Source organism: Siphateles boraxobius, unplaced genomic scaffold (assembly GCF_051911475.1).
Source record: "Siphateles boraxobius isolate OS27281-9 unplaced genomic scaffold, OSU_SipBor_1 49, whole genome shotgun sequence".
Classification (NCBI taxonomy): domain Eukaryota; kingdom Metazoa; phylum Chordata; class Actinopteri; order Cypriniformes; family Leuciscidae; genus Siphateles; species Siphateles boraxobius.
Window position 1 is genome coordinate 3,508,372 of NW_027509130.1, and position 18,020 is coordinate 3,526,391.

At 40.1% G+C, this 18,020-nt stretch overlaps 1 protein-coding gene across 3 annotated transcripts in view; it reads right to left on the minus strand.

Annotated features, from left to right (window-relative positions):
- The window catches only part of myh9b (myosin, heavy chain 9b, non-muscle), a 67,546-nt gene that overhangs the window by 14,447 nt on the left and 35,079 nt on the right, over nt 1-18,020 (minus strand). For all 3 annotated transcript variants that reach the window (XM_077202117.1, XM_077202116.1, XM_077202115.1), the window contains 18 exons: nt 17,759-17,932; nt 17,561-17,675; nt 15,083-15,270; nt 13,231-13,352; nt 13,032-13,101; nt 12,666-12,826; nt 11,695-11,803; nt 11,485-11,616; nt 10,517-10,723; nt 8,258-8,395; nt 8,040-8,163; nt 7,412-7,583; nt 5,109-5,321; nt 3,596-3,740; nt 3,298-3,504; nt 2,337-2,441; nt 2,107-2,259; nt 142-390 (listed from right to left, as the gene is read on the minus strand). In XM_077202117.1, coding sequence (XP_077058232.1) covers nt 142-390; nt 2,107-2,259; nt 2,337-2,441; nt 3,298-3,504; nt 3,596-3,740; nt 5,109-5,321; nt 7,412-7,583; nt 8,040-8,163; nt 8,258-8,395; nt 10,517-10,723; nt 11,485-11,616; nt 11,695-11,803; nt 12,666-12,826; nt 13,032-13,101; nt 13,231-13,352; nt 15,083-15,270; nt 17,561-17,675; nt 17,759-17,932 — 2,784 coding nt within the window. The remainder of the gene's footprint in view (nt 1-141; nt 391-2,106; nt 2,260-2,336; nt 2,442-3,297; nt 3,505-3,595; nt 3,741-5,108; nt 5,322-7,411; nt 7,584-8,039; nt 8,164-8,257; nt 8,396-10,516; nt 10,724-11,484; nt 11,617-11,694; nt 11,804-12,665; nt 12,827-13,031; nt 13,102-13,230; nt 13,353-15,082; nt 15,271-17,560; nt 17,676-17,758; nt 17,933-18,020) is intronic.

Sequence of the window (18,020 nt, forward strand, 5' to 3'; positions counted from 1 at the left end):
TAGAAAAAACCCGTAGGCCTATATTAAAATGGCCATGTTGTTTAAAGATGACTTTATTCCAACTATAAAGAAGAATTAAAATAAGGAAGACATAGATTAGTAGTAGTTTCAGTGCTGGACTGATGTCTCCTGGACGCTCACCTGGTCGAACTTCTTCTGCTTCTTCTCCAGGTTGGAGACGATCTGCCGGAGGTGGTCCTGGTCCACCAGCATGTCGTCCAGCTCCTGCTGTAAGCGGGTCTTGGTCTTGTCCAGCTTGTCGTAGGCGGAGCATCTCTCGTCCAGGCGCTGCGTCACACTCTCCAGGTCTCGCTGAACACGCTTCCTCGCCTCCTCAGCGCTCTCCAGACACCCCGACTCCAGCTCCATCTTCTTCTTCATGTCCACCAGCTGCACACACACACTCAGAGTCAGTGTGGAACGAGACTCATATTCATGCATCACATGCATCTGACAACAGCCAGAAGATAAGATAAGTTTTATACAAATTTAGTCTATTTATTTCTAAAATGAGGACTTGACTATTATAAGTGTACCATTAAAAAAGTTGAAAAACAATAGCATGCATGACACAGTGTAGACTTAACAGTACGCTATTTTGTTTTTATTAGCAGCTTGAAAAGAGTAGAAATTAAAAATAATCATAATAACATTAAGATAAAGAAAATTATCTAATTAAACACTATTTTTTCATTGCACAATTATGAAAAATAAAGCTATTCTATAAGCTTGACATGAAGCTTCATTAAAAATGTCTATTAATGATATATCTGAATAAATGTGTTGCAGTTCGCAATCACATTCTCATGAACGAATTTCCACAATCATTTGTGTTCACGAAAAATCAGACAATTAATGAAATCAAGACCACTTTATGAACAGAACCGACTCAAATGGACAAATCTACAACAAATCAAATTCTATAGTGAAAATTCTACATTCACTATAGAACTACGAATGAATTTCCATAATCATATTTGTTCACTGGAGAGGGATAAAAACGTTTGATTCAGACCACTAATGAATCATTCAGACCACTTTATGAACAGAAAACTCAAATGTTAAAATATACAACCAATCAAATTCTATATTCACTATAGAACTATGAATGAATTTCCATAATCACATTTGTTCACTGGAGAGGGATAAAAACGTTTGATTCAGACCACTAATGAATCATTCAGACCACTTTATGAACAGAACCGACTCAAATTATAAAATATACAACAAATCAAATTCTATATTCACTATAGAACTATGAATGAATTTCCATAATCACATTTGTTCACTGGAGAGGGATAAAAACGTTTGATTCAGACCACTAATGAATCATTCAGACCACTTTATGAACAGAACCGACTCAAATGCTAAAATATACAACAAATCAAATTCTATATTCACTATAGAACTATGAATGAATTTCCATAATCATATTTGTTCACTGGAGAGGGATAAAAACGTTTGATTCAGACCACTAATGAATCATTCAGACCACTTTATGAACAGAACAGACTCAAATGCTAAACTATACAACAAATCAAATTCTATATTCACTATAGAATTATGAATGAATTTCCATAATCATATTTGTTCACTGGAGAGGGATAAAAACGTTTGATTCAGACCACTAATGAATCATTCAGACCACTTTATGAACAGAACCGACTCAAATTATAAAATATACAACAAATCAAATTCTATATTCACTATAGAACTATGAATGAATTTCCATAATCATATTTGTTCACTGGAGAGGGATAAAAACGTTTGATTCAGACCACTAATGAATCATTCAGACCACTTTATGAACAGAACAGACTCAAATGCTAAACTATACAACAAATCAAATTCTATATTCACTATAGAATTATGAATGAATTTCCATAATCACATTTGTTAACTGGAGAGGGATAAAAACATTTGATTCAGACCACTAATGAATCATTCAGACCACTTTATGAACAGAACAGACTCAAATGAACAAAGCTAATGTTGTTGATGTGTTCTGTTCTAAAATAGTTCATCAAACCAACTATAAAATTGTGTAGAGCGCTAGAGTTCCGTGTGTGTGTGTGTGTGTGTGTGTGTGTGTGTGTGTGTGTGTACCTGCGCCTGGAAGGTGCTGAGCTGTTTCTCCAGGTTCCTCTTGGCCGCCTCCTCCTCCTCCAGCTGCTCCTTCAGGCTGTTCTGCTCGTCCTCCAGCTGACGCAGACGTGTGTTCAGAGACAGCTTCTGACGCGTCTCCTCCTGAAGCACTTCCTGCAGACACACACACACTCAGGTGAGCGACACCCACACATCTGCATGATCCCTCAGTGTCATTCCCTCGTGTGTACCTGCACGTCCTGCAGCTGCGACTCTACGGTGGACCAGTCCTTTGTGGCTTTGATGGACTTCCCTTCGGCTTCACTCAGGAGACTGTTGACGTTATCCAGCTCCATCTGAACAGGAGCATGAGCATGAGCATTAATATTACAATAGCCACTTACATACAAGTTCAAATGGAATATCATCAGATATAGAGTGTAAAAAAAGTGGTCGAAATAAAACACTCAGTAAATAAAGGTGAAATATTTTTTGTCATGTGACCATTATCAGAGGACCACGGACATGCGAATGTGTCGTTAAATTGTTGAAATAATAACTTAGATTATCCAAGGTACTTCCAGACAATATTTCACAGGTGACCAAAGTATGGAAGCCCATTTTTGCTACAAAAATCATGCTTCGGTAAATCATAACTATGACATACAAAGTAGAAGTTATGACATAAAAATTTATGTGGTACTATATGCAAAGTCAAAATTATGACAAAAAGTTGAAATTATGACAGTCAAGATGCATACATCAAAATTATGACAAATAGTTGAAATTGTGACATACTAAATTAAAATTATGAAATTCAAAGACGAACTTACTACAGGAAATTTAAATTAAGACATGAGAAATAAAAATCAAAATTATAATAATGATATCAACTCACAATTACATTTGTGAAGTCAAATTATGACATAAAAAAATTTATCTTATAATTTTGACTTTTCATCTCATGATTTTCTCAGAATTTCAACATTTTATGCCAATTCATATTTACCAAAGCATTTTTTTTATGTGGCAGATTGGAAATCACTGAAATATATAAATAATGTAATAGTGTTTTTTGTTTTGCATTTATTCATGTTGAGTTAAATCTGTTGTTCACTAGTATATTCTAACGTGTTTAAAACTCCAGCATGATGTGAATATGTGAAAGTGTGAGTGATTCTGCAGTGTATTGGTGGTGTTGTTGTTGCGCACCTGCATCTTGTTGACTCTCTCTGCCAGTTCGAGCCGGTGTCTCTCGCTCTCGGCGTGTTTGACCTGCAGCTCCTGCACCTGTGTCTCTGCTTTCTTCCTGCGGTGCTCGGACTCTCCTTTACCCTGCATGAGCGCCTGCAGCTCGATCTGCAGCTCGTTCCTCTCAGACTCCAGAGCCTGCTTCGTCTTCTCCACCGACACCTTGTTCTGTCCACAGAGACCGGAGAGAGAGACAGAGACTGAGGACACTGAACCGCACGCGTGGCTGATCTCGGGTCTGTGTGAGTGTGTGTCTCACCCGTTTGACCTGCTCCAGCTGCTCGTTGAGCTCGTCGAAGGCCTGACTGTGTTTCTGCCGCATCTCAGCCACAAGCTGCTCGTGAACCTTAGCCTCGTCCTCCAGAGTCTTCTTCAGATGAGCCACTTCAGTCTCACGCTTCGTCCTGCACCAAACACACACACACACACGCACACACACACACACACACACACACACACACGTGTGATGAACGTCAGCTCGAGTGTTTAGCCATATTCAACCACACTCTGATGACAATTTAAATATTTGTTTTTAAGGGTGTTCAAAACTTTACAAGAAACAACTGAGAATATCAAATGGTCCTTACACTTACTGTAAAAATGGACATTACTTTTCCACTGTTTTTAAATCAGCTATTTTGAATTATTATTTTCATATTATTATTGACTATTTGAACTGTACTTCGAACATTTTAAATAGACTTATAAAATTAAGAACTGTAATGCAGTTGTATTGTTATACAAAAAATTAATATCTAATAAAGTAAAAAAAATACATTAATCAAATAAGAATAAGAAAATTAATTTATTATCATATTATTTTAATTGTAATGATAAAAATGGAATGAAATCATAATGTTAAATAAATAATGAATATATGATCAAATATAAAAATACAATAATAATAATCAAATTGAGCTATTATTTTCATGTTATTAATTTAAGATAAATAATAATAATTAAAATAATAAAATAATAGTAATTTTATTATTATTATATTTTTTAACTAATTATAAAAATCTAGAATTGTAATACAATTGTACTGTTACACTAAGAAGTAGTTCTGCATCTAATAAAATACAAATATAGTAATAAAAATAAAATTAAGTTATTATTTCCATATTACTATTACTAAAATAAAAATGAAGAATTGCAATGAAATTATACTGTTAAATTAAAAATGAATATCTAATAAAATAAAAAAATATAATAATTTAAAATATAAATAAAATTAATATTTTCATGTTATCACCATTTAACTCCAGGTAAAACAAAAATGATGAAATGTATTAATAATAATACAATTATTTTTTATAAAATAAAATTGATATTTTCATATCACTATTATTTTAGCTAATTATAAAAAATTAAGAATTGCAATGCAAAAGTGTACTGTTAAATAATATCTAATAAAATATAATAGAATTAAATAATTTGTTATATAATTTTTTTAACTAATTATGAAAAAACAAAGACCTAAATGTAATGGTACAGTAAACAGAATATTTAATAGAATAAAATATTTCAATAATATTGTAATTATTATATGCTATAATAGTAAAAATACGAAATGTTATTTTTAAAATTGCTACCATGTCGAAATGTTATTTTTATTTATTTTTCACTTACGCGTGTAAAACCATTCAAGCTTATCATTTTGACTGCTTCTCGTTACAAATCTGGAGAAATGCTGAAACCTTCTCTGTGAGAACACAGGTGTGTGTGTGTGTGTGTGGGAGTGTGTATGAGAGAGAGCGTGTGTGTGTGTGTACCTGAGCTCCTGCTGCGCGGCCGTGGAGTCGAGTGTGTCCTCCAGCTCAGTCTTCAGGGCCTCCAGCTCCTCTCCCAGGTCCCGCCGGTGTTTCTCAGCTTTGGTTCGAGCATTTCGCTCCAGCTCCAGGTCCTCCTGAAGTTCACTCAGCTGAGCCTCCAGCTCGCGGATCTTCTTCTGCGCCAGATTCTTCTGCGCCGCTTCCTCCTCGATCCTGGTGTGAAACAGTCAGTAACAGTCAGATCAAAGACTGGGAAAAAAGATGGACGACACTTCACTCTCTTCCATTGGTGAAAAGTGAAGCCGCCAAAGTCCTAATATGGCACTGACATATTGTGCTGATTTGGGACCTGATTCTTCAGTAGTGAACATGAAGTAGACATTATTTTGTGGATATTAAGGTTCCGCCCCTCACATACACACACGGTTACTACAAGGTTTATTTCACAGCAACTCATTGTGTTGTGTGAAATAAACAGTTATGGACATGTAGAAATTAAAGTTGAAGCTCCAATCTCCTCCCGAAAAGACCCTAAAAAAAGTCTGTTGTCGCCTTCATTTAGGCAATTGAGTGTCTGGGTTTATGAGGTATACTGAGACCAGCCACCAGGGGGGCGATCGAGCCTCTGGGTTTCTGAGCTGTACTGGGACCAGCCACCGGGGGGCGATCGAGCCTCTGGGTTTATGAGCTGTACTGGAACCAGCCACCGGGGGGGAATCGAGCCTCTGGGTTTATGAGCTGTACTGGGACCAGCCACCGGGGGGCGATCGAGCCTCGGGGTTTATGAGCTGTACTTGGACCAGCCACGGGGGGGCGATCGAGCCTCTGGGTTTATGAGCTGTACTTGGACCAGCCACCGGGGGGCGATCGAGGTTCTGGGTTTATGAGCTGTACTTGGACCAGCCACCGGGGGGCGATCGAGGTTCTGGGTTTATGAGCTACACTGGGACCAGCCACCGGGGGGCGATCGAGCCTCTGGGTTTATGAGCTATACTGGGACCAGCCACCGGGGGGCGATCGAGCCTCTGGGTTTATGAGCTGTACTGGGACCAGCCACCGGGAGGCGATCGAGCCTCTGGGTTTATGAGCTATAATGGGACCAGCCACCGGGGGGCGATCGAGCCTCTGGGTTTATGAGCTACACTGGGACCAGCCACCGGGGGGCGATCGAGCCTCTGGGTTTATGAGCTACACTGGGACCAGCCACCAGGGGGCGATCGAGCCTCTGGGTTTATGAGCTGTACTGGGACCAGCCACCAGGGGGTGATCGAGCCTCTGGGTTTATGAGCTATACTGGGAACAGCCACCAGGAGGGCGATCGAGCCTCTGGGTTTATGAGCTACACTGGGACATGGCACCGGGGGGGTGATCGAGTCTCTGGGTTTATGAGCTGTACTGGGACATGGCACCGGGGGGGTGATCGAGCCTCTGGGTTTATGAGCTATACTGGGACATGGCACCGGGGGGGTGATCGAGTTTCTGTGTTTATGAGCTGTACTGGGACCAGCCAACGGGGGGGCAATCGAGCCTGTGGGTTTATGAGCTATACTGGGACCTGCCACCGGGGGCGATCGAGACGCTTTGGCGGCATGCTTGACTCAGAGATCAGGGGTGTGTTTCCCGTACAACGCTGTAACTCGCTGCTTCACTACCGCAGTACGATGCATCGTTGAAGAAATCAACTAGCTAGTAACGACTGTTTCTCGAAACCGTACTGTCGTAAATTAGTTGTTCAACCATGTTGGTTAATGATGTCACGGAGGTGGTGGAGTAATAACTACTTTTAAAGAATCTGTTTGAGATTGAATCAATGCTAGATGTTTTGCTATAAATTACAGACATGCCATCTGAGGACTATTTTGCTTTATTTCCAGATTCAATCATAGACTCGTTCTTGCGTACTAGAGCGTGTTCGCACATGTGCACTCTTAAAAAAAACCCGCTTTAAATCTCTTGACAAACTAAAAGACGTAAATGACATTTACATGTATTCTAAATAAAAGACTGTACTGAATGCTTATTTTGCTCAAGATAAGGGTTTATTGAGTCCACATGTCATGCAAACAAGAAACTCTGCTTCTAACCACAGCTTCAAGATCTGTCGTTTCAAACACACAACTTTGCGATGCTGTTTGCGAATGTGTGTTAGAACTATGTTTTCGGGAAACACGACTCGTCGAACAATGCTGGTAACGACAGAACTTGCGACTGTAGTTGCTTTCGGGAAACACACCCCAGGAATGCAGCGGTTCCTGATCGTGATTGGCTCCTGCAGGTCAGCTGACACAAACACAGACACACACCTGGCCAGCGCCTCCTGAAGCTCCTCCTCCTTCTTGGCGAGCTGCGCTCTGAGTTCAGCGATCTGGGCCTGTAGTTCTGCGATCTGATCCGTCAGCTCAGTGGAGTCGCCCTCCAGCTTCCTGCGGTTCTTCTCCAGCTCCTGACGCTGCTTCTCCTCGCGACGCAGACGGTCTAACACACACACACAGAGCCCATACAGTTAACTCAGCACAACTTATCCTGTATCAATTAGTCAGTGCTTGATTTTCTTCATAGCATCTATGTGTAACATAGCATCTATGTGTAACTTACTAACTGTTCATAGCATCTATGTGTAACTAATGCACACTATAAACTAACATATGATCAACTATACATTATGAATTATACACATTATGCTATATTCTTCTTGACATACATAATGAATGATGTGCATTATGCTATATTTTACTTGACTTATGCATTTTGAATTATTTGCATTATACTATATTTTGTTGTATTTCTCATTTGTAACTCACTTTGGATCAATGAATAAATGTAAAAAGTACAATAAATGGTAAATGCTGATTTGATTGCCCTGATCATTCACAGCAGGATAAAGCATAACAGTTTTCGATCTGCGTTTCTGATCTGAGTTTCTGCACTCACCCTCCAGGTCTGTGATCATGGCCTCGTGCTTGTTCTTCAGCTTCTGCAAGCTCTTGGACTTCTCCTCCTCCTCGGCCAGGTTAGTGGTGAACTCAGAGACTCGCTCCTCCAGAAGCTTCTTCTCCTGCAGGAGCAGCACACACACACACAACAGTGAGGAAAACCACCAGCGTTTGAACACAACATCTAAACCAGCGTGTATGTGTGTGGAGACAGACCTTGGACAGCTTGTTGTTCTGGTCGTCCAGGATCATCACCTCATCCTCAGTTTTCTTGAGCTTGGCCTCCATCGTGACCTTCTCCAGCTGCAGCTTCTGTCGGGCTGCTTCCTCCTCGTCCAGCTGTTGCTCCAGATCCTGTCGGACCAAAACACACACATTCATCACTCAGCCAATCGCAGACACACACCTGAGCCCGTTCCTAAGAGTACAACGCTCTATTCATAGATGCCACCTACGTCACTAGAAATGGAATGCCGCCATATTGACGACTGATCTCGCCCGGTATGGCCGCCCAAACTGCCCATTTGAATGAGAGAGAAAGACAGAGATACATGGATACAATTTTAATTTTAGGCTCCGATCCTTATTTGCTCCAATTTGCCTTCCATGATATATATATATATTTATCTTGTACATAACCCCTCCCCATATAGTGGGGATCGCTTGAAGGCTTTCAAAGAGTACAGACGCGTATCAATATGCTGTTGCTGGATGAGTAAAAGACGTAAAAGTGCGGCACCTCGCCACCAAGGATTTATAGTTAATCATGGGAAATGTTGGTATTATAAAAAAAATTCAAATGTATGATTTTGGTGGTAGTTTGCTCTGACTAGGTAGCGAGTTGTTAGCTAGCTAAGTGGCTAACAGCTGATAGCTTGCCAGCTGTTAGCCACGGCTCACGGCTAGCTGTCATTAATCTGGATTAGGCCTGTCGCGATAGTCAATAAATCAATTAATCGCACAATAAAAAAAATTAGCTCGATAATTTTCCGGCCGCGATAATTTCCATTTGCATGTTTTGTTTTCCTCGTCCAAAGAGACTGGATGACAACTCCGTTTAAGACACAACCGAGATATTTTATGTGAATACCCTCCAAACGACATTTAAACATAATGTTGTGTGTATTTGTCCATTCAGACACGAAGCAGAGCTCAATTCATTACTCGCGCGCTGTATAGGGGTCAATGGCTGCACGCTTCGGATCGGGTGTGTGCGTACAGAAAGATGAGACATGATACAATATGAGACATTCATACAATACGACATTTCTTCTATCCTTTTCTTTTTGTATAGAATAAAATACCAGTTCGGGGTTCCTCTTTCGGCTGTTATTGCAGCAAACTGCACAACATATTGCAGGCATTACTGAGATGTCGGTCGTCAAGATGGCGGCGCATAGCTACAGTGACGTCATATGACCTGAACGAATAGACCCTGTTTGAGCCGACGTCACGGCATTAGCTGAAGGCATAACAAGGGACAACTGCAGGCAGCCAATACAAACCAGCACAGATTCAGCTACATGAGGATCTTAAAAACTTAATTTTGTTGTTTTTGGGAGTCAAAATCGACGGAGTACAGGCTCCAATTAAACTTTTTATCGTATTAATGTTTTCTAAACAATTGTAATTATTGGTGACTTTTTGAAGAAGCTGGTAAGAAAAAATAATCAAATGCATAAAGTTAAAAAATGTATTTGCTATGGAAGCTTGTTTCCGCCACTAAATAAATAACTAAATGATAATAATTGCGACTTTTTATCTCACAATTCTGACTTTTTTTCTCACAATTGCTTGTTTACCTCTCTCAATTTTGACTTTATATCTCACAATCCTGACTTTATAACACGCAATTGCAACTTTATTTCACGCAATTCTGAGAAATAAAGTCAGAATTGCGAGATGTAAACTCGCAATTGTGAGAAATAAAGTCAAAATTGTGAGATAAAAAGTCGCAATTACCTTTTTTATTTTTCATTCTGTGGTGGAAACAAGCTTCCATAATTTGCTCTATCTGGAATTTTTATTTCTCGAAAATATTCACAGCTTTCAAATTGCACTGTAATGTCACTCTTCACATGGTCGTCTTCTGGCCTTGGCGCTGGCTAGGTAGAACTTTTGGGTCGTATCACACAAGTCTTGTACGTGACCATTCAGCAAATAGAATTATAGGCATCTAAAGATTTATACGCCCTAAGTTTCTCTTTATGCTCGGTTTCTCTATCAGGTAGGTGTAGATGTCAGGCCACTCAACCGAGGTAACGTTAATCCTGTCAGATCTTCCCGGGTCGGGCCAATCTGGTTCTGTCAGTTATAATAAGGACAGTGAGTGACCTTACACATTAAGATAAAATCGGATTTTCTCCAGTCATTGTTAAAAAACAAGCTAAAAAAACTTGCTAATGAACGTTAGTGAAGCGGCCAGAGGAATCGTTCCGCCGTCACCATGTTCAGGAACTGAAAAGGGGTCTTTACCGCGATGTTCTGCTGCATCTTCTTCTTCTCCGTCTGCAGGTGATTGGCTCGCTCCTCCTCTTCCTCCACGCGAGCCTCCAGGTCGTGTAGGATCTCCTCCAGCTCCTGCTTCTTGGCCACCAGGCGGTTCCTCATCTCGTCGGCCTCGGCACACAGATCCATCTCCGCCTGCAGCTGCTCCTGCAGCGCCATCTTCTCCGCACTCAGCTGGAGACACAGGCACAGCGCTCATATTACCACTGGAACCGACACATCATTATACCACATTCAGTAACTATATACTAGAGATGCATGATTCATTGATGAAAAAATTGCGAAATGTAACGAAAAAAGTGAAGTATTGATGAGTGAGTTATTGAATCATTAATTCAAGAGATTTGTTCAAAACCGCCAATTCACTCTGTAATGAAACAAGAGACGTATTTGAGTTAGTCATTGAATCATTAATTCAGGAGATCTGTTCAAAATGCTGATTCATTCAGTCATGAAACGTTATGAGTGAGTCATTGAATCATCCATTCAAAAGATTTGTTCAAATTCTGATTCATTCAGTAATAAAACAAGTTATGAGTGAGTCATTGAATCATGGATTTACGAGATCTGTTCAAAATACTGATTCATTCAGTAATTAAACGTTATGAGTGAGTCATTGAATCATTTATTTAAGAGATTTGTTCAAATGCTGATTCATTCAGTAATAAAACATGTTATGAGTAAGTTATTGAATCATTAATTCACGAGATCTGTTCAAAATACTGATTCATTTCGTAATCAAACGTTATGAGTGAGTCATTGAATCATTTATTCAAGAGATTTGTTCAAATGCTGATTCATTCAGTAATACAACAAGTTATGAGTAAGTTATTGAATCATTAAAGAAAAAAATTGCTGATTCATTCAGTTAGTCTATAAAATAAATGTAATAAAAAAGAAAACCCCTTAGAATAGACTGTTAATGCGCTTCACACCTGCTTCTGCTTGACCTCGAGCTCCTGCAGCTGCTGCTCAGCGAACTGCTGCTTCTCCCGAACCTTGTGCAGCTCGTCGTCTTTGGCCTGCATCTCCTCTTCCTGTCGGCTCACCTGCAGCAGCGGCTTCACCTGAAACACACACAGGGCATCAGTACAGAACACACATCAGGCACATCTGAACATCTGTGTGTGTGCGTGTGTGTTAACCTTGGTGAAGAGTCTCCACCACTGCCAGTTCCTGAGCTTCAGGTAGGCTGCGCAGTTCCTCTGGATCACTCTCATGGCCGTCAGCTGCTGCTGTCTCTTAGCAAACGCCCTGCGCAACACACACACGTACAGTTCAAAATCACATGACATCAATATTAGGGATGGACATTTCAAGCAAAAATAATATTCGATAATCGCTGGGAATTATTAGATTATTATTCGAAAATCGCACCTCTCCCCCAAATGCTCACCGGTAAAACCTGTTCGTACTGTAGGCTAATATACGCATTGTACTCATTAAAGAAAACGCATTTAGTTTCATATTTATATGAAAATAATAAATAATAATGTTATATATTCATTTCATCAATGTTGATTTTATGAAAAGTGAACCGTGAATGACTCAGATAAAATCATAAGATGCGCAATATATCGGGAGACATATGGAGTGGGTCAGACATGATTTTGACCACTTAAAATAAGTTTTGTTTTGTAGAAAGCCTTTCTTTAAAGTGAATTTCGAATCGTCAACCGACATTGACACAGAAAACACTAGTTTATTAATAAACAATTAAAATGTCTCCTTGGTATATTTGACATTCATAATCATTACTTTTGCCGGTTCTTTGTGACAGCTTTTTGGTGCGTTACATAACCCTCTGGTTACGTGACACCATCGCATCAGCACCAAAAACATGGGGATTTTTTTAGACAATAATCGCACAACAATTTCGATATTCTATAATTAAATCAACTAATCGAATATTCGAAACTCGTGAATCAATATCTAATCAATCAATATCGCTGTTTTATGGATCATCACATAGAGACATCCCTCTAACAAGCAAAAACTAATCAGCCAATCATTTTGTCATTGGATTGAGCACTTGTTTTGTTTTCATTTTTGAGTAAATATTGTGTAAAACAAGTTTCATCTAACTAAGCAGTATTATGTGTGTCGCAAGGCTCACTTGCGGGCGACGTATCCACGGCACCAGGCCTGGAAGTTGATGATGACGTCGGTGATCTTCATGTCTCGCTCTTCCTCAAGGTGAGCCAGGACTCCAGCACGGAAAAACACCTTGCTCTGTCCGATCCGGTACAGGTTTGGATCCAGCTCCAGCGCTTTGATCTGAGACATGGATAAAGAGCTTATATTTAAAAACAATTTATTCATTTTACATTTTTAAGTTTTGATTAATTCACTTTCCACTAACTCCATGCAGTTCCCTCCCCTACCACCAGGGGTTTGCAAACCACAGTTTCAGAAACCATGTGCTAAGAGTCACACCGGACGCCTTTAAAAAGGTTTATTTCAATTACAAAATTGGTCTCACCATCAGCACACAAGCCTGTTTGCCGTCCATGAAGCCCTTGGGAATGGCGTTGGGCGTGAGGATTTCATACCTGAGTGAAAAAACACAAACCACCATTAACACCAGTGAAAAAACAAAATCAGGTCTTGTTCTTGAGTTCAATTAGTAAGAACTAATTCAGCTAGATTTAGTTTGTAACAGATGCTACATATACAGATACCTCTGTCTGAACTCCTGGAAGACGATGCGGTTGGGGAATCCCTGTCTGCAGATTCGGATGCCCTCCAGCACACCGTTACACCGCAGCTGATCCAGAACCAGGTGAGGGTCCAGCTTACCCGCCTGAGACACAAAACAGACACGTTTACGATTAATTCGGGACACATTAAGCCTAAACACTTCAGTTATGCATACACTAAAGCAAAGTAGTTGACGTAATAGTACTTTTTTGCAGTACTTAGTTGGTCCACAAGCCGGTGTTGCCAACTTGAAGGCACCGACTTTGCCGTTAGATTTAGCGCCTTTTTAAACCCAAAAGCGCCTACCGACTAATCTAGCAACTTTTTGGACTTCTGGTTAACATGTAGTCAGTCACTGTATCATACTCGAGAACAGCTTTATTAGACATTCTGCTATTTTATTGTTAAAGTTCCCTGTGGTGAAAATCCAGCTTTTAAATGTTGTTTATATGTCTATGTGTTGACAGACCATGTGTAAATTCATAAGTCACACAATTGCTGAGTATTTTCTCCTTAAACCTGCAGTGAACCAAAGACAGTCAAGCACTACCTTTTTGGTTTTTAAGGACTATAATCAGAGATCTCACTAATCAAACAATATCTTTATTACCCTAAAAAGAAAAGGTAAATAGATAAATAAATAAAAAAACAATAAAACAAAACGGTACAAACTAAGTGCAGCAAATGCAATGACTGTGGTAACTTTAAACATTGAAAGGATACTATGACATTGCTTGTCTTTTTCAAACTGATTTTTTTTTCTCATGAATATATGCTTGACCTAATAAAATGAAAGCTGTATCATATACTTGGATTTAAGGAATATTACGGTCATAGCCATGGAGAATGGCTCTATATCTATATCAGACAGGCTACAGCGTTAATTTTGTGTGAAAAGATTGTTTTATCGATAAGATTAAATTGTTTTTCAATAATTCAAGCACTTTTCAAGTACCTATTTATAAGTATGGCTGTTTTCCAGGACTTAAATTCAAGTATTTCAAACACTTTAACCCTTTCACACGTACAATCACACCGGTGTGATCAGTCTTGGCTGGTCCCTGGAGCGTACGATCACACCGGTGTGATTAGAACGGTCAGTGCATCACGTGATCAACTGCTAAATTCAAACGTGCTTTCGCACGTTTGCTGGCGTTGAGCCAGAGAAGGACCCACTCAGTGCTGTCATGTATCACAACTATTGAGTGTTTTCAACCACATAATGTTTATTTTAGGTTTCAGACATTTACAAGTACTAGCAAAACAATAATTTTGAGTTTGTAACATACACACTGATGTCTATGGAAGCGGCAATAATAATCCTTTACATTATAATAAGACGACAGGTTTTATTCATATCAGATACACATTGTGTAAGTAGCTTTACATTTGACCCTATTCTTCTCCCAGTTCACCGGCCACTTACTTTCATGCATTTCGTGAGAAGTGGAGGAATTGACGTGTAAATCCAACAGATCCGATTCTCTGAACTGTGAAACAAACTAACATGGCGCCGCCCATCGCGCATACAGATCAACTAACGCGATCGTTATAAAGGTGTTTAAACAACAAAACACATCCACTTGCACATCTTTGACAATCGGAATATCAGTGTTTCATGCTATAGCTAATACATTTGTGAATATTTTTAATAAAAAAGGGAAAATGACATAAAAGCAGATCATCATTCATTGTGACAAGTTCTAAATAACGGTCGCCTTGAAAAACTCACGCTGGGGGGTCAGTTAGAATATTTTAAACTTACGTGTGAAAGGGTTAAGCTCCTTGCACGGAACATTTAAATAATCATCTTTGTTCACAATCTTTTCGTACCTTTTTCTCGTGGTTGGGAATGATGCAGCGGACGAAGTTGGGGTTGGTGTTTCTGAGGGTGGCCATGAGTTTGGACAGTTGCTCCTTATAGAGCTGCCCGACCGTCCGGAACATTCCCTTACGGGTCTTAAACGCTCCCGGCAGCTCCGACATCCCGGCCACTTTATCCAGGCCCACGATACGGTCCACTGAGACGAGAGAGAGAGGGAGAGAGAGACAGGGTCACTGCGCTGCACAACGCTTCATCTCCAGCATGCAGTCGGGTCATGATGATGTGAAAACTTCCCACGGTTCAGTGGGTCAAACACACGTCAGCACTGGTGACAAAACCACAGAGACACACGATGCTGGTGAAGAGTGGAGGGGAAACACACACAGGAAAATGGATCCAACTCAATGCAGTGCAGGTGACACGTACGTACGTGTGTGTGTGTGTGTGTGTGTGTGTGTGTGTGTGTGTGTGTGTGTGTGTGTGTGTGTGTGTGTGTGTGTGTGTGTTCATGGGTCCAAAATAAACACTAACCTCGTTCATGAAAACACCAGTTGAACTGAATGACACAAACTTCAGAACAATTACGAACAATTCATTCTCCTCGTGTTTCATGAATGAGGCTCAACGAGCACAAAAAAGTGCAAGTAAAACAAATGTTTTCAGTTCGCTGAAATGTTTCATGTACTGCTTTTTAATAAGCAGTACATGGTTTAAATTTGACAATGTAGGAATGACAGTCTGGTACTTTTTTTTTTTAATCAAGAGCAAAACAAATGAATTAAAATCAAATTACACGGGCAGGAATGTCTTGTGTTTTTAAATTCTGTTTAGATGGAAAACATAAGAAATGAAAAGTAATTATTTGATACAGTCTCCATTTGTTTTCTATTTGAAGCAAATATATTAAGCAGAAAACTTGCATTTTTTGCATTGGACATGACATTACATGTTTTTGTGAGTCAGGCTAGTTTATAATACTGACATAAGTAATGTAGAAGTGGAAAAACAGCTAAATATTTATTATTTAACAGAATAATTATATTGTCTATCAAAGCAAAAATGAGTTTCCAAATTTTTTATAAACCCACCATTGTCAGGTTTGGCTGAAGTGAATTTTTGAACCCCGTATGTGTGTGTGTGTGTGTGTGTGTGTGTGTGTGTGTGTGTGTGTCTGTGTGTGTGTGTAACTGCATACTGTGGTCATGTTTCACGAGTGAGAACAGAACCAAACCCATGCAGTTTATACCCATTTCTGCAGTACCACAGACCAACAGCGGGGGCGCCAAAGCACACTATTACACAGAGAGGAGAGACAGCAGAAATATCAGAGAAAAAAAACATTATCAACACCTTGGAGAAACACAGTCACACAGGACAGCTGATGGATGGATGGAAGAGGAAAAGAAAGTCACGGGAGAGAGAGAAAAATCAAGAGACGTCACCTGGCTCTAAATGAAGGAATGGAAAACGCTTATAGAAATAAGCTCTCTGACAGTTCTGGACCTCTGAGAGACGGACAGACGGGAGACGGTGTGTACAGAGGTCCAGGAGGACAAGAAAAAAGGCACGCACGGATGAATGGATGAAAACAGAGGAACAAACACCAGACGATACGAGCAGAAGAGAACAAATCCAGTGAGTTCCACCGATTTTGCCATGTAAAAGGTGGCCAGATCTAAAAGCATCATTCACTGTTCGCCTTCACGTCAACATTGTCAAGGTTTTTGAGGAAAACATTACTGGATTTTTCTCCATATAGTGACTTCAATGGGGTCCAACAGTTTGAAGGTCCTAATGTCAGTTTCAGTGCAGCTTCAAAGTCTCGACACGATCCCAGCCGAGGAATAAGGGTCTTATCTAGACAAAACATTTGCCATTTTATAAACAAAAATAAACATTTATATACTTTTTAACCACAAATGCTCGTCTTGCACTAGCTGTGATGCGCCACACATTACGTAATCACGCTGAAAGGTCACGCGTGACGTAGGCGGAAGAACCGACCTAGAGTTTACAAAGCCAACATGCAAAGATCAAGTCAAACGCCGTTTTCAAAAAATAAATAAAATAAAAGGTAAAACAATGATGTCGGACGATTTTGTAGTTGGAACACGGAAACATGCGTGACCTTTCAATGTGGTTACGTAATGTGTGGCTCATCACAGCTAGTGGAAGAGGAGCATTTGTGGTTAAAAAGTATATAAAGGTTTATTTATTTTTTATAAAATGGCTGATGGTTAGTCTAGATAAGACTCTTATTCCTCAGCTGGGATCGTGTCGAGACTTTGAAGCCGAGTTTGAAACCCATTGAAATCCTAGAATGTTTTCCTCAAAAACCTTCTTTTCTTTTCGACTGAAGAAACAAAGACATGAACATCCTGGATGACGTGGGTCTGAGTAAATTATCAGGAAATTTTGAACTAACTGAAGTGAATTAATCCTCTAACACTCATTGAAGAGCGTATTGAATGTGATTATCGACTCACCGTCCTTCCACAGCTCTGAAACGAACTTGTCTGTGGACTGATTGAGAAGCGTGGCCACGTTATCGTTCAGCGGGTCCATGTTCTTCATCAGCCACTCGTCCGCCTTGTAGTCCACCTGAGAAACACAATCACAGACGGTTAATGTTCCCGATCGCGCTTGAAACCGCACATGGGATCAGCCGGTGAGAACATCAGCACCTTTCCAGCGTAGTGGATGATGCAGAAATCGGCCTCGTCCTTCAGTTTCTTGGGTTTGTGGAATTTGGGATGCGTCCCCTGTTCCTGCAGGACTTTCTCCACGAAGCTCTTGTCCGTGGCTTTGGGGAACCAGCACTCCTCGTCCAGCAGAGCCAGGATTCCTGGAGGACTCGTCTGGAAAACACGCAACACGGGGTTACACTCACAGAAAGAAGCAACAGAAGATCATTAGGACATCATTCAGGATTTAGTGTTTTTAAAA